This window comes from Carex rostrata, chromosome 2, assembly GCF_964058835.1.
Source record: "Carex rostrata chromosome 2, lpCarRost1.2, whole genome shotgun sequence".
Classification (NCBI taxonomy): Eukaryota; Viridiplantae; Streptophyta; class Magnoliopsida; order Poales; family Cyperaceae; genus Carex; species Carex rostrata.
The window spans coordinates 13342710-13366396 of NC_135919.1; the positions used below are offsets into that span (position 1 = coordinate 13342710).

At 34.2% G+C, this 23687-nt stretch overlaps 2 protein-coding genes and 1 long non-coding RNA gene across 3 annotated transcripts; 2 read left to right on the forward strand and 1 right to left on the reverse strand.

Annotated features, from left to right (window-relative positions):
* Positions 1-8726: 8726 nt before the first annotated feature.
* On the forward strand, positions 8727-10872 carry PPD6 (thylakoid lumenal protein (Mog1/PsbP/DUF1795-like photosystem II reaction center PsbP family protein)). The gene is made up of 3 exons (XM_078326476.1): positions 8727-9147; positions 9644-9960; positions 10557-10872. The coding sequence occupies exons 1-3, from the start codon at positions 8823-8825 to the stop codon at positions 10725-10727; spliced, it is 813 nt and encodes a 270-aa protein (XP_078182602.1). The 5' UTR covers positions 8727-8822; the 3' UTR covers positions 10728-10872.
* Positions 10873-12453: 1581 nt separating this feature from the next.
* Positions 12454-13839, forward strand: LOC144576195 (Ribosomal protein L34). Its single transcript, XM_078326490.1, has 2 exons — positions 12454-12723; positions 13434-13839. The coding sequence occupies exons 1-2, from the start codon at positions 12543-12545 to the stop codon at positions 13694-13696; spliced, it is 444 nt and encodes a 147-aa protein (XP_078182616.1). The 5' UTR covers positions 12454-12542; the 3' UTR covers positions 13697-13839.
* Positions 13840-18487: 4648 nt separating this feature from the next.
* LOC144550325 (uncharacterized) lies at positions 18488-22799 on the reverse strand. Its single transcript, XR_013510290.1, has 3 exons — positions 22363-22799; positions 20182-20299; positions 18488-18758 (listed from the first exon to the last, which is right to left on the reverse strand). It is a non-coding gene; the product is annotated as an uncharacterized LOC144550325 (long non-coding RNA).
* Positions 22800-23687: the final 888 nt, after the last annotated feature.

Sequence of the window (23687 nt, forward strand, 5' to 3'; positions counted from 1 at the left end):
CAGATTGTACTGACCACTGCTTGTATCGTAAGGATAGTAGTTGTAATAGGGTATGTGCATATAGGGTTGTGCAATGCTCGGTTCATATTGCATCATTTGAGGTTGTTGAATTATCGGTTCATATTGCACGGCCTGATGCCACAAAGTACTTGCAGTATTTTGCATAGGAAGAGGCTGCTGGCCAGTTGTAGGAACCTGGTTGAAATCTTCCGTATCTCCGCCATACCTACAATTTTGTGGAACAAAAAATCTTTACTTGCTTTGTTTAGAGTTTAGACTTTGTGCCATATACAGCCAGTACCAGTGCATGGCAAAAACTGGTGCCTTCATGTTTGATTAGCATGAGGCACGCACAACAACAACAACAACAACAACAAAAAAAAAAAAAAAAAAAAAAACAGAGAAACAATAACAGTACCATACGTGAGGTTTCGGGTGACCGGGTGATAATAGGTCGTGTTGTAAATAATAAACATGAGAAAATTACATCGAATTAGTCGGGCTATCGTTCATATTTGTACCAGGATTATGCACCGGATTCGTTGCCATGTGCATATCACTCAAACCATCTTGATCAACCTCTTCGCCAATTTCACTGTAAATTGGAGATGCAGATCTCGATACCGACAGAGATCTGAAACTTGAGGCCATACACTCTCCAGGATTATGCACCGGATTTGTTGCTGTGTTCAAATCATTCAAACTATCTTGATCGACCTCTGCGCCAATTCCACTGTCAATTGGAGATGTGGATCTAGATACCGGCAGAGATCTGGAACTGGAGACCACTGGCAAACTGGAACTTGAGTCCATATTCACGCCAGGATTATTCACCGGATTCGTTGCTGCATGCATATCACTCAAACCATCATCTTGATCAACCTCTTCACCAATTCTATTGTGAATTGGAGATGTGGATCTTGATACCGCCAGAGAGCTGGAACTGGAATCCACTGGCAAAATGGAACTTGAGGCCACTGGAGGTGTGGAATTTGAGACCAGTGGAGCTGTGAAGACTGCGGGCATCAGTTCATCGAAAATTATCTCTCTGGTCTTGTAGTACTCTTCCTCCCACCTCTTCACTGGATCAGTCAATTTTGGTGCAGGCGAGTTACTGGATGAAGCGGCGCCATTACTTCTCTTGTTCAGGATGGGTAAATTGCCTTTGCAGTTTAATTCCGGAATGCCTGAGAGGCTGACAGATGGGATTTTACTGTCTGAAGCGGCGCCATTACTTCTCTTGTTCAGGACGGGTAAATTGCCTCTGCGGTTTAATTCAGGAATGCCTGAGAGGGTGACAGATGGGATTTTACTGTCTGGTGTCTTTCTAGCGAATGCTCTACGCTCTTTACAACAGGATTCAAGGCGGTAATGACGTGAAAGTTTATCGGCAAGGGATTTTAGGTGAAAGGTGTGGCATTCCGGAAACTCGACTTTCTCTAAGTTGGGGTTTTCCAAGACTTGCTGTATCTTCGCTTCCATGCCAAGCACTGCAGTATTAAAACAAGGAGGATGTCAAATTCTTGTTTTCTATGCTAATTTAAATAATTAATCCTTATTTAAAAGGCAGTACAGAAGTACAGATAACAACTTTTCTGCATGTGCAATATAGAAATATATATACGATAACAAGAAAAAAATCAGCAAGAAATAAATTATTTGAAAATAGATAGAATTAGTACTTGTACTCTTTCAAGAAATACATCTGCCTACATATATAGAACTAAGTTATTTCAACTTAATTGTACCATTGAATTGTATTGTAGCCTTGAATATATAACTTCTCTATATGGCGCTTTGGATTTAAATAACATTGCTCAAGAAGTCAATAAAAAAGGTATATAACCCATTCTTTTTCGCTAATCGTCTCATGCAAGAAACCTTCATAGAAGACAAATCATCGACAACAAAATACAGGAACCAATTTATGTTACCTAGCGAGAAAATCTGATATCAAGATTCAAGAACACGTGAGGCAAAGCAGAATGCAAACGAATTTGAGCAAAGAAATTAAAGAACTTCACTTCTTGGCCCAAATATTGTAACCAAACCAAATTCAAGAAACAATCATGCAGTGATGCAGACAACGCCACTCTTCTTGTTTCAGTAAAAAAGATACCACAGTTTGAAGAGATGAACACAAACATTTCTCGTGAAATTGAGGGTGGAGAACTGCATCGACAAGGCACTGGTCAATCGAGGTAGGGGGCTCCTCCTCAGCGGCCTTAGCCACCCGTTTCGAATCCTCAGAGCTTCTATTCGGCAAGTCCATCTCCTCCTCTGCCTCCGATCAGTGTATGAGAGAAGGTGAAATGAGAGAGATGGAGAGAAGAGAGTGAGTAGGAGAGGATAGAGATCTTTTCTCTGGTAGGGGCGTTCTCTGCCTCTCTCAGCTCGTGAGTGTTTTGCTGCTCTTTAGTATATACTCTTTCGTTTGACCGAGTTTGACAATGGAGGGCCCCAATTTAGACTGAGTTTGAATGTTTGACAGGTGTATTTGTCAATTCCGCTTTGTCAACTGGTCTCATTTTCATTCAATTAAGAAACTAACTTTATTCGTATTTTACTTCTATAAATTAATAATTCACTTTATTTTTTATTCTATTCTTATTTGCTAAAATTATCGAATAATAAAACAATAACATATAAATAATAAAATATACTAATATAATAATTAAGGGATAATTTTATTATATTTTATAAATAGAATATCAAAACTAATTCAATTTATACATATATAATTACATTACTCATAAAAAATAAAAATAAAAATGTAATTAATTTCAACTCAATTATCTTTTCTAATAAAGCAAAAGAATTCAAAAAACACAAATATTTTTTCTAACAGATTTAATTATTTAATTAAATAAGTCTCCCTTACTGTCACTCTACAGAACCGTACATGAGATTTTGACCTCATACAGCTCCTCGTTCAATTCTTTCGAAGTAATTTCTTTGTTCGAGAATTTCTTCCCTTCTTCCACTCTGTTTGGAAGAGTGTCTAAGACCAATTCAGTCACGTTTTCATGTTCCAATTGAAGACTTTTCATTTATGATCAAAGGAGAAGATTTCTCTTTTACCAAACATATGCGGATCAAATCACGATCTTCTAATAAGAAGAAGAATCCCGATAGAAACCCCTTTGATATGTAAATAAAAGTAATATGTTTAATATTTTTTATAACAAAAAATACACAAAAATACATTACTAATTATTGCTCAAATATTATTATATGAAATATCACGTAAATGAATTTTTAAAAATGTTCAAACCGCATATATTATTTGCGGTTTCGATTTAGGGTCCCAAACCGTGTATATTATTTGCGGGTTTTTTTTTCGTGAGAGAAACTCTAACTTAACAATTATATCGAAACCGTCTACATTATTCACCACACCGTATATATATGTCCATCATACAAATTTCTACATGCTCTCAGTTTGAGAAGTTAACAATTTCATCGAAACCGTCTCCTCTAACTTAACAATTCCATCATACTGATTTCTACATGTTCTCAATTTGTAAAGTTTTTGTACTTTCAGGGACTTATTTGTATATTTTGAGGGACTTCTCTGCATATTTCATATAATTAGAGGGGTTTATATTCAAAAGGGCATCATTTAATTATTTTTGGGCTTCAATATTGATGTTGTTTCATATATACATTTTATCCATTTTGACAATGTTTGGAACTTGAGATCTCTCAAACTACTTGAAGGTTAATTATGAGAAATTTCACAGTAATATTCTATGATGTCAAGACTATATGTCAGTCAATTTTCATCATTTTTTGGGCATGATTTTTATTATTTTATTTTATTTTAAATAATTATTCTATAGAATAACGGATACGAAATAACGTTTATTCATATTTTTATTCATTTAGCTAGCGAAAAAATATTTGTTTATATCCATATCCGATATGTTAAAGAAAAAAATCTTATCTATATCAATCTGATCAAATACGGTAGGTATCGAATAAACGGTTAAAAAGGTATTCTGATTGACACCCCTATTTCAGCCCTTAAAATAAACATAAATAGTAAATAACAACCTTAGCGTAATATTGAACTTGAATAAATTAGTAGGTAAAATTTTGTAAAAGTGAAGCCGAGCACACGGTTAAAACTTATATAAAAAAAAGCGAAAATAATATCTGAATTATTATTTTTCTTATACTTGTATATTAGCATTATCCTTCAACTTTCAAGAACCATACATCAAGATTCAAGAAGTCTACTGTTTCGACATTAAGCAAAGAAAAACAAGAACAATGCTTTAGACCTTTTCAGCAACTGTTCTTTTTGGTTCGTGTGGTGCCCCATAAAACTTTTTAGATGTAATAAGTATGAGATGTTTCCAACTTTTATTATTTTACAAGTTATTGTTTTTTGAACTTTTAATTTCGATAATTATTAACCGTCTCCTTTCCGAACTTTGTCAATCGGTTATCGATAATAACCCCGCACCAGTTAATTTGTTATTCAGTGGTCAATTTTAGTTATTAAATGATCAAAATATCTTGATAAAATTATCTTAATTAAATATTTTGATAAATTAAAATACTTTGTAATTTTAAAATAATAATAATAATAATTTCTTTACTTCATTATTTTGTTATTTGATGTAAAACGCTATTTTAGGAACTTTAAGCTATTTTGTTATCCAAATTTAAATACATAGCCACAATCATCCAACTTAGATACAGATAATAAGTTGCGAGAAAACAAAGGTACATATAATGTACTAGTAATCGTGCCCATGCACAGCAACGAGAGCAAATTATGTAGTAGAAAACACTAAGCTCCTTAATAAGGAGGAGAGATAATTTAAATCAAATTTGTAGAGAAAAATAGTTAAATATTATATTTATCTACAAGATAACACATGTGAACTCTAGTGTAGTGGTAAGAATTTTGGCACCACCAGAACCCAACTGGGTTCAAATCCCGCCTTCAGCAGAAAAAAAGAAAAAGGGTGCACGGTGGGCACTGGGATCATATGCGGCGCGACCAATGCATACTTAAGTGTTGAAGCTCATAATTTGGAAAATTCATTTATGTGCGATCTGAAAATTCAACGGCACTTTGTCTTTATTGCCTATAATTACATATCTTTCACTTTATCGACTTTGGCTTGTGGTTGGATCGTAAAAAATCCCTGTAAATTGTTTGAAATATGAGTTGTAGAGCCCGAGTCAATTTACCAAGTATTATTAGGAACATCAATAAAATTTGATTCAAAAGTAACAAAAGTATGAGTCATATATACCTTTCTTTTCGAACCAAACCTTTCTTTTCAGACAATTCTTTTGAAAGTAACCTATCTTAGGACAAAAATGACCCTTTTACTTGTTCCCTTATTTCTTGAAGCTTGCATTAGAAGACACCTGAAAGGCTTTCCCCTTCTTCTTGGTCTTTGCTTTCCCTGGTTTAGTATTAGAACCCAACCCATCTTCTAGGTTTGAAAAACGAACAGTGTTAGGTTTCATTTCCTTAAGACTTGCCTCTTCTTGAACAAGTTTACTAGTCAATTCATTTATGTTCTATTTCTTTACTTGAGCATTATAATTAATTTGGAACATACTATAAACATCATTCGGCAGAGAGTTCAAAATAAATTGAACTAGAAACCCTTCGTTAACTGTCATTCCCAAACTCTTAAGTTTTGCGGAGAGAGATGTCATTTCTACGATATGTGCATGCATAGTGTGACTACCATCATACTTTATGGTGGTAAGTTTTGCCATAAGCGCACCGGCAAGCGACTTATCGGCTGTTGGTGAGCGTGCCTTGACGTTTGCTAGAAACTCTTGAGCGTTATCCATGTCCGGAAGAGCAACCTTAATGTTTTCATCAACAGTCATTCGCAAAAACATAAGGCATAACCTGTTAGAACGTTCCCAGTCTACCATAAAGGCTTTATCGTCCTCGTTGCTTTCATCAGTTATAACATCGGACTTATCGAGTAATAGTGCTATGTCCATGTCCTGTGCATCTAAGTGAAATTGGACTTATTCATTCCATTCAGCAAAGTTAAAACCATTAAAGACTATCATATATGATGCATGCGATTGCATCAGGTACATTAATTGTAATTTTTTAAATAAAAGAAGATAAAAAGATAAAATTAAAAACATAAGAAGATAAGAAGATCAAATTAAAACATAAGAAGATAAAAAGATCAGAAGAGAAGAGACATAATGCAATAATTTATAACTTCATATTTTCAATTTTAGATTTTAGAGCAATAACTTAATTAATATATACCCTAATTATCCTTTGGGATTTATTAAGATATATTAAACATAATATTTTACTAGAAAATACTTTAATATGATAATTTTATTGTTTCAATACATGTTGTTGCCTTTGGGTAACCAACAATTGAGGAATAACGTAAATTATCAACTTAAGTAGTGTAAATTATGAGAATATAATCAACCTTTGGGCAATTCAAAAATCTCATAATCTACTAATTAATAAACCATTAAATTTAGTATATGACAGATTTTAATATCATATAATCTTAATAAATGATTAATTAATTTTAATCTACAATTTATAGAAAATATCATACTTTGATTTCTTTAGGGTAAGGACACTTTGGTGTCTTGCAATACCATCATAATGCAAAGTTACCGCAAATTTCAATCATAATTCATCAAAAGAAAATAATAATAATAAAAAATTCATAAGACAAGTAACTTAATCGAGAGATTATGAAATCCAAAACCAAAAGCTCTAATACCACATGTAAGTAGACGTTATTGTACTCAACTACTTACACACAATCATTAAAATAAGTACAACTAATGATCTTTAAAGTTTCGATAGCAGAATTAAAAATCATTAAAAGCAAATCAAAGATCTTAGAAATCAAAGTCTCCACGTGTAAATCAATCAATTAGATTACATACCTTTATCCATTGTAAACTGTAGAACAATACTTGAAACGTTCTTCGCAAACCGTCTGAAGAACTGCAAGACGATTTCTCTCATCTTTCTCTTTCTAAGCAATAACAATTTGTTATTTATAAAATATCGATGGAGAGATGATCAACCTTACTGTTAGAATATATATTTTATAATGCTTGTCATTAAAGCAGTCATTTATAGGGGAGATGAATATGCACAGAATAGATAAAGGTGCGGGAAACCAAAGGATGCAATTATCTCATACTGTCTTGCGCACCTTTTAAGTTAGTCTGTACATTTTGTGGATATAACAGTGCACATTTAAATTAATATGCCAATATGCACCTTTAATTAAACACCCTTTAATCAAGGCTTTGGTCAACGCACTCTTTAAATCAAGCATATGTTATTATGTGGATAATAACGCAGCAAAGGATGGCTAATAACGCATGAATTAAAAGATGCAATTATGCACCCTTTAATCATACTGATATATTGATTAAGCTCATATGAATCACGTCTCATAATCAGAATATGTTATTATCCCTTTAATTAAACCTTTGGATAATAATCAAGGCCTAATTAAATCACGCCACTTGATAAGCCCATTAGTTTTATTTGGGCCACATTATTTTCTTACACTGATTTCATATCTAATTGCACAAGTTTGCCTTTAATTGCTTTGATTGTCCAGTTCTAATTTCATGCATCTAATTTGATGGTCTAAATTTATTAATCTACTCATATATTTATTTCTCCTCTCATTCAAGTATGCAAGTATGCACATAAACAAAGAATTGTCCAAATCAAAGCTTTGCATTTATTTCTCCTCATTAAAAATGCAGAGCAAAGGGAAAACGCATTGGTATCAGTAAATAGTAAGCTCAACACAGTTTAATATACTATAAACCAAAAAATAATCAGTAAGCTTCAATAAACAACGCACTGGTGGAGGAAAAAAAAGGAAATCAAACATTTATTTCATACCAAATCATTATCAAACTTTTTCATATCAAATAAACAACCTAATCAGAAATTTAAAAGCATCAATCACAAGTCAGAGATTTAAAAGCATAAATCACCAAATCAACCCTTCACTCGATCAATCGAAGTAAGGTAAGTAAGAAGGTAGAAGTGCGCACTTACTTGATTGTGCATGAAACTAACGCTCGGGGAGAAGACAACTTAGAAAACTTGAGAAGGCATGGGGAAATTGGGTGTCAATGGAGAGAGCATCTCCCTGCGAATGTACAGTTGTCGGATTGGAGTGTTAGTCGCTTGATCGCCATCAATCTTCGCCGGAGAGAAGCATCTCTTTTCTTTCCCGCGTCTAGGGAAGCGTTCCCTATATGAGCGAAGAAAGACAATCAAAAATGAAAAAGAATGAGAAGACCTCTCCTTAAGGCCTCTGCTTTTGAGGGCAATTTTGTCCAAAATTTTAGAATTTTAGCGCTAAGGAGGTTCAAAAGAGAAGAGAGATTTGTTAAGGAGACAAAAATGTTTTTTTAGTTAAGAAAGCAAATAACCTACACTAAGGTATACCTATTCATTGAGATTAAGTCAATAAAGAGCATTAAGGAGGGCTAAGGAGGGTCCCGATATCACTGAGATTTCCTTCGTATATAACATGACTTTCAAAATTTGTTATGGACTTCGATTGATAAATTTAAATTTATAAAATTAATTTACGTGAAAAAATTGTATTAATACTATTTGATATTTATTTGTTATTTTCCGGATATATATAAATAGAATACCGATAATATTAATTCTTGCGAATAAGATACGAATAACGTGATTAACGTCCCTTCCACCGGACTAACGCAGCGTGCCATTTTTTATATGGATAAGACCTGGCGGGAGCGCGGTCCAATCGTCTTCGCCTCCTCTCTAGACCTCTCCAATGGCATCTTCAATCTCCCTTTTCCTCTCCTCTCCATGTGCCACCTCTTCTCACCTCTCTTCATCTCAGGAGCCCGCAACCACCGCTTCTTCTCCAAGGAGGTTCTTAATCAAGTGCTCGTCTGAACCGCCGCCGGTACCATCGATAAAATTTAATAAAAGGGACTTTTTGTGGGGCATTACTTTGGGCTCTCTAATTTTGAAGGAGCCGTTTAAGTCAATGGCTCGCGAGGTGGAGGTTGGTTCGTATCTCCCTCCGTCGCCTTCTGACGCCGCATTTGTTGTTTTCAAGGCTACTCCTAAAGATACTCCTGCTCTTCGTGCTGGTAATTCATCCTTGTTCAATCCTGCAATTTTTTCTTGGTGATTGATATTTTGTCTAAAGGAGCGATGCTTTTGCACTTTGATGGAGTAATAAAGACCGAAATTTGTTTGAATTTTAGTCAGTTAGCAAATTCCATGTTCAAGAAATTGAACTCTGTCAAGTCTCCGAAAGCTGTCTATTTAGCATATGTAATCCTAGATTGTAAGCGCCAGTTTAATCAGTAGTTGACAAGTTCTAACCAACAGCATTTTGGTGTGATCTTAAATTCATTTGGACTTGAACTCATCACTTGCAAACACAAACCAACAAGTTGTTAGTGAACTTTAATTACTTTATTACGAGACCAATAGCAATTGCAAACAATTGTGCATCATACAATGAAAGTATGAAACCATTAATATGCTACTATTAATCCACAAAGAATCCTGATCTGATCTTATTTAACGTTGGTTATAGCTTTTGTAAATGTCTCTAGTCTATGATTTTTATCTCAATAGGTAATGTGGAGCCATACAAATTCCTCCTCCCACCAACATGGAAACAAACAAGGATAGCAAATATACTTTCTGGCAACTACTGCCAGCCAAAGTGTGCCGAGCCATGGATTGAGGTCAAATTTGAGGATGAAAAACAAGGCAAAATTCAAGTCGTGGCATCTCCCTTGATACGTCTGACCAACAAACCGAACGCCACGATTGAAGACATAGGAACCCCAGAGGAGCTGATTGCCTCGCTTGGGCCATTTGTTACTGGAAACACGCTAGATCCTGATGAGCTTCTAGAGGCTTCTGTTGAGAAACGTGATGGCCAAACAGTATGTCTATGCTAATGATAATTAAGCGAATATAGGTTTTGTTACAAGTTTTGTTTCAACTGACTGAAAGTTGTAAGTGAGGCTATGGTACTATGCATAGCGCATAATGGTCCGTACTATGGATTAATATCTTCATTTTCAAAGTCCAAGCAATTGATCTGAACCGTTCAACATAATCTCCATATAAAAGTGTAATTGTAAATCAAAATTTACACTTTCTGGAATTTTTTTTTACTTTTTTTAGATAGGTAGAATATCACCTAAAATATTAAAAAAAATTTAAAAAATGTAAAATTTAGTCTACGAGTACATATTCATATAGAGAGCACGTTAAATGATTCAGATCGACTATTTGGACTTTGAAAACAAAAAAATTGATCCGTAGTGCTGATCAATTTGTGTTATGCATAGTACCATAGCCCCACTCAAGTTATATATATAATTTCTAAAATAACACGTCTTTTTTTGATAACATGTCTATTTGAATGAAGCATAACATTTAAACAAATTATTTTTAACAAATTGTTTATGAACTTTGGTCCATTTGTCATCGTTGATTTCTTTAAATTATAATCTGATCTTCTTGTTGAATGCAGTATTACAGGTATGTGCTCGAGACTCCGTTTGCGCTTACTGGAACTCATAATCTTGCGAAGGCAACTGCAAAGGGAAATACAGTAGTTCTATTTGTCGCAAGTGCTAATGAAAAACAGTGGTCATCTGCTCAGAAGACCTTGAAAGCTATTGTAGATTCATTTGAAGTGTAATTTTTGTATTGAATTGAGATCTTTTCGACGGCAATATGTAGATTTTTTGTAAGTTATATAGAAGAAATTACAAAGCCTATTGTGTAGAGTGCAATTTTTGATGACTTTGCTTACAAGAGGCTGAATCAATAAAAGCTCTCTCTCTATTTCCTTTTCTGTACTTTAAAAGGCATGTATGGTATACATATTACATTGTAATAGTCTGTTCAAGATATTCCTATATATCGCCAAGAGTGAAGCTATGGTAATATGCATAGTTCGTCAGTAAAACGGTAGCTAGATCAAGTCAAAGAGGAGTTAACTACCGAAGCAGGGGCTGTGGGTGGTGGTGGTGGTTCTCCATCTTCTTTATTTTCTTTTCTTTTTTAAAATTTAAACAGTCAAGTCAAACTGTAAACATGAATATTTATATGAAAATGTACTTCGAGGTCAAATTTTACATTTTTTAAAATCTTTTTACTATTTTTAATATATTAGTAGAAAATTACAACTCTTGGATGGTCTAGAATTTTTAGATCAAGTAAATTTCTATCTATATGAAAATATAATAAAAGATTTATAAAAAAAATAAAATTTGATCTCCAAGTACATTTTAATAGAAAAATCATATTTAACTGTTCAATTTGACTGTTTGAACTTTCATAGTTGAGATATAAATTCATAGCATGGACTAATTTGTAATATGAATATTCCCATATCCTCCATCCCAGTTAGTGTTTGGTAAACGGTCTGGGCCGGGCGGTCCGGGCAAAACCGGGAGATGGGCACGGGTAGACACGGTCACGGGCATCACGGGCACACGGGTACAACGGGCCGGGCATCACGGATTTCTTTTTCAAAAATCTTGCCCTGCCCGTTTAATACCCGTGCCCATCACGGGTTCGGGGGCAGGACGGTCCGAGTAGGGGGGCCGGGTGGTCCGGTTTTTTTTTTTCCTTTTTTTTATGTTTTTTTTCTGTTTTTTTTCTTCTCTTTTTCTATTATTTCTTTCTTTGAAAATCAATATGACGTTTAATTTTTTTTATTGCTTTTAGTGTTTAAAAATAAAAAAAATATATATATGAAATTAATTTATGAGATGGATCAAATAAAAATTGATATTCTTGTCAATATGACATTTTGAAAATAATTTCATTAAAATATATGAAATTTTCATATATCTATTAAATTGCAAATGAAATTGTCATTTAAATTATATATTTTAGTCACTTTATATAAAATAAATTTATGCATGTCTAATATAATTAGTTTAAAATATTGTTTTTTATGTGAAAATATATTGGTTTGGAGGGAATTTTAAAAAAATTTGAAATTTGAAAAAAAACAGGTACGGGTACACAGTCACGGGCACGGGTACAGGCACGGACACGGGCACGGGCGCACGGATTCACGGGCACGGACTCACGGGTATGAGTTCAAGGGTATGGGGGTCCGGGTTTTCACGGATTTTTTTTTCAAAAATCGGATCCGGCCCGTTTAATACCCGTGCCCGTGTACCCGTGCATATCCGTGACACGGACACGGTCCGGATTGAGCCCCGGGGGCATTTACCAAACACTACCCGGGGGGCATTTACCAAACACTAATCCCAGTTACATCTTCGGCTTGGATACAGTATTCTGCAACGGTGATGCCATTTATGCAATTTTATTATTGAATCTGGGCCGTCTGTTTTTGATTGAACTACTCAGATCAATATGGCCCAATTCCTTTGTTTCCTTGCAATCGTCTGAATCATTGCCAAATTAAAGCACACCCCAAAGGGGTACATTGTTATCTCCGGATAAGGAATTCCTATTTTCCTATCTCCGAGCAATGGCGCTTTGTCTACTCTCCTTCCCTGCCGCTCCTCCCCCTACCAACTTCCGCCTTCAATCTGCCCGAGCAAGTGCAACAATCCGCTGCTCTCTGAGCCTCTCGAGGGCTTCAGTGGCGCTGTCTCCTTCCTCGTCGTTCCTTTCCAGCACCTCAGCTGAATTTTCCTCCTCTTTCTCTGGTAGGCTTAATCCCTCACGCCCCCATTTTGTATATTCGTCTTCTTTAATTTTGGTTTTACGCTTTGGTCCTGAAGTAGCGCAAGCCAACAAGTTAATTTTGTAATTGAAGTAGTCCTATACTTTGTGGGCTGTTGGTATAGTATTTTCTCCATTGATTCACTACTGGTTGTTGCTAACAGTCAGGGTCAATTTATCTTCATTAAGCTTGTCCTGTGTGGTTCTGTTGTAAATGCCTTTTTTTCTTTAATTAGTAATGTACTTGTTAATCTAGGCTAAATTGATTTAAAAAAAAACACTTATTTGGTGCTTTTGAGAGCTCAGTTTAGCCTAATTATCAAGTTACAAAACAAAGAGGTAAGAAAAATTCACCCAAATATCTATAGTACCAAACCAATATTGTTGCGTGACCACAATACAGTCAATTACCAGAAGAAATAAAATGTTGCAGTGTGTTTTATCATTTAATTAATTAATATGAAATTGAGGTGGAGTTCAGGATTCTTTGAAGGATATTTCTTATACATCACTTCCTATGTGCAAAGATCTGTACATGTGCAAATACTGGCACTCTAAATTTGCGCAGCCCTGGTGTTAAGACATGCATCATATGAAAATTAGTTTTTCAGATTCAGATCTCTCTATACTGGCTATTAGTTATTCTTTCAGTTGCTTGCAGCCATCTTGACATTATTCGTATACAATTTCTCAGGCCTATCACTGGGTAGCATTGGTGTGGGACATAACAAATTAAACAAAGACAGAAACCGGCTGATCGAAGTTAGAGCTGGCAAGGCCTCGCTGGCATGTACAAAACGGAACAGGTCCCGCAAGTCGCTGGCACGGGTCCACGGGTTCCTCAAGAGAATGATGTCCCCGGGAGGTAGGAAGGTTCTGAAGCGGAGACGTGCCAAGGGCCGCAAGGTTCTTTGCCCCAAGACCCACCAGAGATTTGGCAAGAGGAAGATCAAATGAGAAATCAATCCTTTTGTACCTATAATGCCCTTTCCTTGTTTTTGTTTTCTTACTTTCTGATGGCATTCTGTAATATCTGATTACACTTTTTCTTCTTTTTATTGTTTGGATAATTGTTCTGATGAAAGAGGAATTAGTTGTTGAAATTCAGAAATTAAATCTTCAATTGGATAAAATGAAATTCCTATATTTAATGTTTGGACCAGTGGTATGATAAAAGATCATCCAAACACTAACACTCGTTGGATGGTTTTGGACAGACGTGTGCTGTCATTTTTAGATCGGATGGTCTAGATCTAGTCCAGCACCCAATTATCAATGTTGGGCAGAGCGCTTGGTTCTGGACAGCTCTCCCAAATCTGTATGAGACCTTTTAATGAATTCCGTACATAGAGAGGTGCCTAACCAAAAGAATATGGTTTATTTAGGTTTATTTGGTCAGATGGCGTATATTATGTAAAGGCAGGACCGGTGGAGGCAATTTTTGGGGCTCCACGGATCCACAGAACTGGTGGTTCTGTGGAGGTATTTTTTGAGCTCTACCGATCTACATAACCGGTGGAGGTATTTTGTGTGGCCAATTGTGTAGGTTGTTATGGCCTGGTCCGAAAATGGCTCCATTGAAAATAGTTTTTTGCCTCCATCCAACCTAGAGATCGGTGAAGTCTTTTTTAATAACTTTACTACAAACTGTCATTGTTCCGTTAAAAAAATTAAAAATAATTCTATTAAAAAAGAAAAACCACATAGTTGCATATGGTGGCAATCTTATGATTTTTTTTTTCTTTCTTTTCCGATACATAAATTATTTTTCATTTTTATTTCTCTTTTTATATAATCATTGCAAATAATAAGCTTTTGTACAACTTAGAAGAGGTTTGTAGTAGTACTTGTACCGGGGTAGGTAGAGCCTTAAGACTAGAGAAATAAGAGAGCCAGTATACGTAAATTGACAAGCAGGCAAATAAGAGGTTTACATTTAGAGGCAATTCATTCTCCAAATGATTTCAATTTTATCGGAGCAGCAGCTATGGTGTTTTGCCTAGTCAAAGCTAATCATTGTTAAATACTCCTAAATCATATAGAAAAATTATAAACTACGGTACGTCAGCAAGCTTTTGGAAAGGAGAATGTTATTTTAAGATCAACAACTGTAATTGTAATATTGAGGGCTGAGAAAAAGTTTTATCTTTCAATACCTACTTTACCCTTAGACTCCTCTCTTTTACATCTGTCTCATTAATTGTCTTATTAATTGAGATTAATTGAGATTAATTGTCTAGGGTTTAGGGTTTAGAAGTTACATGAGTGGTTCCTTCAATGAGATCAGATCTCCTGCCTCCTGAGGTGCAGGAAATTTCTGCCCCCAGAGTCACTGCAGGGTGAGCTCGGTTACTGTTAAAGGGTTAAAGTTAACTGGTTACTGTTTACTAGGGGTCCACTCTTCAGTGACTCTGGGGACAGACGATTCGGTCTCTCTTTCAATTGATAGTTTTTTGAGTGAAATTCTCTCGTTGGTTTCTTTCCCTTTTTTTTATTTTTTTTATTTTTTTTATTTTAAGAATGAAATCCTTTTACTGATCTCATGATCTCAGTTAATGGAAGCAAGATCTTGTTGAATTTTTTTATATGTCATTTAATAAAATTCTAATAATAATTATTTCAAAATTAATTTTAAATTAGCTCCAGGATTCATAGAAAATAAATGTATTGTTACTTTTTTTTTTCTTTATTTACAAATTACTGACGTTTTCATTTAGAAGAATATGATCATTTATTATTATAAAAATAAATCATATACAAGGATATTGTGTAGAGTGTAAATGGATTGGATACAGATGAATAATAATCAAATCGTATTCTTATTCATTATAATTTATCTAATATAGATATGAATACAGATACCCATTGATGGAATCTACCCTTGTTTGCTAAACAGTGAGCTACCTTAATTTCATGTTCGTCCCTGGGACAATGAACTGCTTGCAGGCTTCCATTGCTTTGCACCTGTATATTCCATTTTTGCCATACCTCCTGCTACGATCTCTGGTCATGGATTATATGCTGTAGCTTCCGCCTGTGCCGGTTTAATTGCCTCGATTGCTTTAGATATCCACTCCACAACAACTCCCCGTTATTTCAGAAATATACCAATCCAATCAGGATCCATCAACAAAACATGAATATTCATTCTCTTGATTGGGTAACTAATTTATGAAATGTGTACCAGCACAGATAGGGGACCGATTTAGTACTCCTGCTGGCACTCGTTGAGTAGATAAAGCATTGAACTGGCATACTTCCTCAGCCTTGTCGTAGTATTTGGAGTGGGTAGTTAAGTTAAGCCGAGCGAAATAATTTCATTCTAAAAAAGATAATAAAAGAAAGGAGCCTGATAATTGTACTCCAAACAAAATCTCCGAGCATATCCCCCAAGTAGTTTAATAGAAAAAAACTTTCAATGTTATCTAACTTTCATTTTCAGCAATAATATCCAAACATTCAAAGCTCTGTTCATAACATTTTACAATGCTACTTGCAAGCATTTAAACCTCTGTCTGCAAGCATTAAAATTCTAAATCTGTATAGTTTTAACTTCTAACTACTTTTGTTTTCAAGCCAAAAATGGAAGGATTCTTTTCACCCACTTTTTTTAATTTTTTCTCTGATCATTCTCATCAATTTTCTCGACGATCCGTGATGAATTTTGCGAATCTAAAAATATGAACATTTTTTATCCAATTTTCTCTTTCAAATGAGATCAGAAGAATAACTTTCGAGTTATATTTGTGTCGTAATTTTTTTTACCACTTTAAATCTTTGTGACTTTCAGTTTTTTTTTTTAGTTTGCTTCAAAATGATTTAAACCTCATGTACAAGCACATAAACCTCATTAATAATACTTTAAATCTCTAGAATAAAATATATAAACCTCATGTACAAAGAATTAAAACCTCAACAATAACATTTCAAAACATATAAACCTCAACAATAACACTGCATTTACAAAGCATATAAACCTTATGTAGAAAGAATTAAAACCTTAACAATAACATTTCAAAGAATATAAACCTCAACAATAACACTGCATTTACAAAGCTCATTTACAAAGCATATAAACCTCATGTACAAAGAATTAAAACCTCAACAATAACATTTCAAAGCATATAAATCTCAACAATAACACTTCATTTACAAAGCATATAAACCTCATATACAAAGCCTTGAAAATTTTGATGGTTGGAGACTGAGATTTCAAAACTTGAAAATTTAAAGTGCTCATGAGTTTTACTTTAAAAAAAACAAATGACTTTAAAATTACTCAAAAGTATTTCTTCATGGATCTTATTTGAAAGATAAAATCGAATAAAAAACGTTCGTATTTTTAGATTCGTAAAATTCATCACGGATCATCGAAAAAATAAATTATAATGATCAGAGAAAAAATAAAAAATAGTGAGTGAAAGGAATCTTTCCGTTTTTGGCTTGAAAACAAAAGTAGTTAGGAGATAAAATTATGCAGATTTAGAATTTTAATGCTTTCAGGCAGAGGTTTACATGCTTGTGAGTAGTATTATAAAATGTTATAAACATAGCTTTAAATGTTTTGATATTAGCGCTGAAAATGAAATTTAGACAAAATTGGAAGTTTTTTCTGTTAAACTACTTGGGGAACGTGCTCGGGTATGATGGCTCGGGGTACCAGAACATTTCTCTAAAAGAAAATAAATAAATAAAACCAACGAAAGAATTTCACTCAAAGCATATTAATTAAATTGAAGGAAACATGAAACTTCCTTATTAACCATTTTCTTTATAAACTTTCTCAATTAATGAACAGATGTAAGAGAGAGGAGTTCAAGGGTAAAGTAGGTATTTAGAGAGAATTTTCTCTCAGCCCTCAATATTACAATCGCTGACCTTAAAATAACACTCTTTTGAAAATGTAGATCATAGGTTATTACTATGTACGGTGGAATGTTAAAAAATTAAAGATTATTGAAACAGATATGCTAATTAATTTTGTTGTGGATTTCTCCATATAAAAAGTGTTTTCATGTTCCAGTGATTGATGATGACGCTAAATCATATAGCATAAATCACTATCTTTTTATCTGAAAAATAAAGAAAAACTAATGTGAAGTAGTTACTTTTCTGATTTATTTACCGCAAACGTGTTTTTGAGTCATTTAAGCAGGTTTTGGAGAAAGTTGCGTATTTAGACAAAAAAAAAGCAAAAATGTCATATTTCGACGATGAACAAATAGCAGTCGAAATTGGACATCAAATGAAGCATACAACACCTCTCACAGAGTGCATAACATACAAAATAAAGAAAATACAAGAAAATCGGCTAAGTCAAAAGCCCGTGTGACATCCTCAATGCCGTGCGCGGCATAGCCCAGAGGCCACACATCATTGAAAGTCTGCAATTCTCTAAAATCAAGTGAAATAACAAAAAGTAATATGATTCTCTAAAAAATAAGCAATTGCAACTCGATAAATGACAATAATTATGCTAAGTAATAGTGAAAATAACGACATATTTCAACCCTATCACACTACTAGAGTGCTCCAAACACCTTCAATTGGAGTGTTGTATTAGAGTTGTAAATGCCATATTATCTAGCCATATAGAGACACAACTAAAGTGCTCCAAACACCTTCAATTGGAGGGTTGTAAATGTCACACCCCAAACCAGGAATTCTGGATTAAGGTGTGATCAACCTCGCCTCGTGTTTAATTAGTCATTAAGCACGCAAGGCTAGTCATCAATAATAAATCAAACAGCAGCGGAAGCAAAATAATATAAATATCAAGCATCAGTCACATAGCAAATAAATAAACATACACATACATAACATATAATTCGATCCATCTCGGATCCAAATCACACCATCTATAGAAGGGGATACATGATCTATCGAGCCCGTATATATATAACACAGAAAATACGGGACTCGTAAACCTAATCAAAAGCATAATCCTAACTAGGTCAAGTGGTGTGGCCCTCGGGGACAGCTCCTGACATCTCCTGCTGCGGACCGCCAAAACCTGTACCTAAAACCCACGAAATAACTTGTGGGTGAGCGACGAATCGCCCAGTATGTGACCCAGAATTATCCCCTCAGGGATCTTCTACGGTCAAAGCACTTTTATTTATAAAATGAATGCAATTGAAAATATGCACGTGTGAACCTATATTAATATCTAATATAATTTATCATACTTTGAATGATGCCATGATGCGATTATTCTATTATGCCAACATGCGGAATAAACCCAAAATAAAATCAAGGTGAAATATCGGATATAAATCCAGTCGGAGTCCAGTACCAAAGCACTGTGTGAACAAATATAATAATAATAATATGAAATTAAGTAAATCACCCCGTGCCGTGCCAATAGTATCATAAGAATCGAATAGTATAATCCAAGGACTGTGATCAGAGTGCAATGATACACGATGCCTAGTGACATCGAGCATTGCTCCACAAGAACTGCACACTAGCCGATGGTTATACCTTTACCAAAATAATCTGAATAATATAATCCAAGGACTGTGATCAGGGAACAATGATACACGTTGCCTAATGACATCGCGCATTGCCCACAAGAACTGCACACTAGCCGATGGTTATATCAAATCCGGTGTGTCATCTCGCCTAACGATTCATCACCCAAACATATCCAATAGGAGAAATCATACAATGCAAGTCGTAAAAAGTTAATCTCTTCCCTCATGAGCATGAGAGAACTCTACCGTCCGGCCAGACCAATAGGACACCACACATGGATTCTACCCAAACCGGTGCTGGAACCTCGCACAAGATTCTACCCAACACTACCCGGCTTGGAATCCCGTTTTGGATTCTACCCAAACCGGTGCTGGAACCCCGTACAAGATTCTACCCAACACTACCCGGCTTGGAATCCCGTTCTAGGCAAAGTAGCTCCTAATGTAGGGAAGGAATAAATCCCGAATCGTCCGTGCCTCAGGGCTCGAGTCCGGCCCGCACGCAATGGTAAGATGAATCGAAAAGAATACATAATCAAGTTTATACATATAATATAAATCCTAAGCCATCCAAGGATCAAGTGACCCTCAGCTCAGTGGCTGTCGGGCCGTCCCATGCCAAGTGACACCAAGACGGAACGAAGTCACTCGGCTCTGCTCAGCTCTCACCAATGCATGCGTATGCACGTAAAATAATAATATAGTCTTCTACGAGAAGAAGACAACTAATAACCCAATATTCAAATAAGAGATATATATATATAATATTATTTAATTACTCTACACTCCTAAAATACAGTAAATTCGGGTTTTTCAGGGTTTATGCAATTCTACCTACAGTGCAGAAAGGATAAACATGCTCTAAAGTTTTAATGCAACTACTTAAAAATAAAGTGCGAATGTCAGGTCAGATGGATCGACTGGTAAGAGTACGCCCACGAAAAGAATAATTCAGATATCCCACACCTGTAGGGCTGGAGTCTCTGTGGCTAACCCTCAGCGAAATCAGCGTGCTCCGCGTATGCTCCGAACTACTGGTCAGTCGGATCAGTCCAAGGATTGGACTCGTACGGGATCTGCTGATCTGTGATGACGTAATTTAAACTAGTTAAAATCTACGCTAAATTATTCTAACCCTCGCCCCAATTAATGTGTAAGTCAAATTCTCAATTATTTCAGTTTTATAAAAGTCTCCAATTCAGTCAGTCTGACTGAATCGATTTGTCAGATATTAATCATTACTTTCGTGCCATCGAGCTTAGCACTAATCTTAATTTATAATTTCATCAGATATTGATCATTCACTTTGATTTAAATTAATCTAATTTTAATCTACATTAACTTATAGTTTTTAATAATTTAATTTGAAGATATATTGTTTGTAAAAATTCTAATATCAAAATATTCGTAAAATAATTACTCGTGGGTTACGGGAATTTTATACGTGTCCTACTTAGTTAATATATCCTAATCTATTATTTACTTTGATTTATTTGATCTTAACTATAATTATTCTAATCGATCGAATGCGGTTTTGAAAGTTAATATATTATTAAAATTTCTAATGCTACTATTTTAAATAAATATATAAATTGTATAATTATTACTAACTAATATTTAGCTTAATATATTTTAGTTATTTTATAACTTAGATACGTAATTTTTTTATAAAATTTAGAAACGAAATCTTTAACTATTTTACAAGTTTTCTCATTATTTAATTCTAGGTTGCACAATTCGTTATTTATTACTACTCTAATTTTACTGTTTATTTGTCGTTTCGAATCTAAGTCCAAAAATAAATATTTTTCGTTTATGTTTCAAAAATACTTAAATGTTATAAAACATTTAACAAACTTTTATCTTATTATGTGTTGGGTGTTTTATTTAATACATTGTTAGACATATACTATATAAGATTTAACATATAAAATTAAGCATGTAAGGTAAACTATATTATATTTTTAATAACTAGATATAGTAATTATATTTATTAATGAATAATTACGTCCTTAATATTATGGCCGTTATTTATACACATTTTAGTTTATAGAAATGCCTACTTTACTTATTTACTAACTACTAAGCTAATTCCTTAATTATAAATGTTAGATAAAATTAGTATTATTGTAGATGTACATATATTATTCGGTAAGTATAGTCTCAAAGAATTTGTTAAACTATATTAGTCATTCTTATAATGTTTGTTAGAAAGTTCATGAATATATATGTGTGTGTCTGTGTGTGTTATGCTTAGTTATAAGAACATCTAAAAACATATTAAAAAGCTATATGATGTCGTCTTTGCAAAATATATGGTATAACCTCTTCCATATATATTGTAGAATATTATGTTAAGAAATCATAATTCCTTATATATAGTTATATATTTATCATATATACTTAGATACATGCTTTCTTTATTTTTATAATAATTTAGGTGTATTAATTATATTAGTTTAGCGATAATAAATAATACAACTGTTATTTCTATTTTTATTTTGTTTACAATTTGAGTCACTTAAGTATCTAGTTATTTATCACTACTTGATCACTTGCATTATCGTTTCTAAATAATTATCCGTGCTCACAATTTATCAAATAAACTTCAAACTATTCTTTCTTTTATTCAAATTTATGTTTGAAAACATTACTTAAGTTCTATACATTTTGCAACTAGTATTTCTATGAAATTCTCATTGAAAAAGGCTTATCATACAACTTTTTACATCCTGTCACAAAGAGGTCCCTAGTCAGGGACTGTTTTCTAAACAAATTAATTTTTCTGTCACAGTTCAGTCCCTGAACCCTGTCAGATCCGAAATTTTACACTACAAACCCTGTCATTTACCAGAATTGACCCAGAGCTGTCAAAATACTGAAAATTTACAGAACAGACCCTGGAACGTTGCAGAATTACTCTAGAATGCTGCAGAAAGCTGGAAGCTTACAAAACAGCCCCTAACAGTACCAGAATCATAAAATACTGGTACCAAACTGGTACCGGTTACAATTTATATCAATAGAGGCACACGGTACAAACATTAAAACAAAGAAAGGTTGTCATGAAGATCATTTCCTAACCCGCATACGAAAAACATAAAATTTCACATTTAAAAGAAGCAACTAAGTAATTTAGAACATTACCGAATGAAATTTCAGATTCGATTCGTGCTTCCGACTCACGTCGTGGCGAAGGTCGGTAGTCATAGTCGGTTGTTGTCTTCTCCACCTTGCTTCTAGCCTCGCCTCGAGATCCATGATCGTACGTCCTGCTGCCCCATACTGCTTGAGTGGTAACATCCAACAAGATTCAAAACGAGAGAGAAGAGATGGAGGTTTTCGTGGTGAAGCCGTAGGTCAGCGAGGAAGGGCACGGTTTAGGGTTTCACGGGAGGCAAAAGGGAGGCAGGGGGCTGGTGGGGGCTTCACAGACAGAGGGAGAGGAGAGAATGGGGCGGGGTTTTGTGGCTGTGTCGCCTCAGTGGCCGAAGAGAGGAGAGGGGAGGGAGATGGCGGAAAGAGAGAAGGAGAGGGCTGTGGGGTGGTTCTCACGGACAGAGGGGAAAAAGAGGAAGAGAAGAGGGGGGTTTGGCGTGGGGTTCACGCACAGACAGGGAGGGAGAGAAGAGAAAGAGAGAAAAATGGGTTTTAATAATGGGGTTGCTTTAAGATTCGTGCTGGATGGAACCCAATGGTCCAAATAATTCCAAACTTCAATATAGTTTCATTTAATTGGTTTAAGTTTTGTTTCTTTCATAAATTCAAATCGAAAGTTCGTAAATTTTTGTAACTATATTCGCACATAAAATTCGTATATTTATTTCTCAATTTAAGATTCGAATAATTTGATTTCCTTTTATATAATTATGTATATTCAATTAATTATCTAAAAGTTCTAAATGAACGAGTTTTATAAATTCTATATTTTATTTGTACGAATATTTTCGTATAATTATACTTTTATTTGGAATTCAATTACTTATTTATTCACACGAATCTAATTAAATCGATTTCTTTTCTAAAAATTCAAAGAAATTGTAGCGGATTTTTCTAAGTTTCTAATTTACGGAATAATTATAATTTTATTCCTTGTGCTATATTTTATTTTATTTTTAAATCTCTAAATTTTAATATACATAATTTCATACATTATTTATATTTCGAAATTTTAGATTCGTTTTAGTCAGTCAGAAAATTTCTGAACGATCGTTAAGTTAATTAAAATTTTTATTTAAGCCAAATGATCGATTTAGTAATTTAATTATGTTTTAGAATTTCGGAATATAACAGTAAATGCCCTATTATCTTGCCATATACAGACACGAGCAGTGTGCTCCAAACACCTTCAATAAGAATGTTGTATTAGGGTTGTAAATGCCCTATTATCTTTACCATATAGACACTACTAGAGTGCTCCAAACACCTTCAATTAGAGAGTTGTATTAGAGTTGTAAATACCAAATTATCTT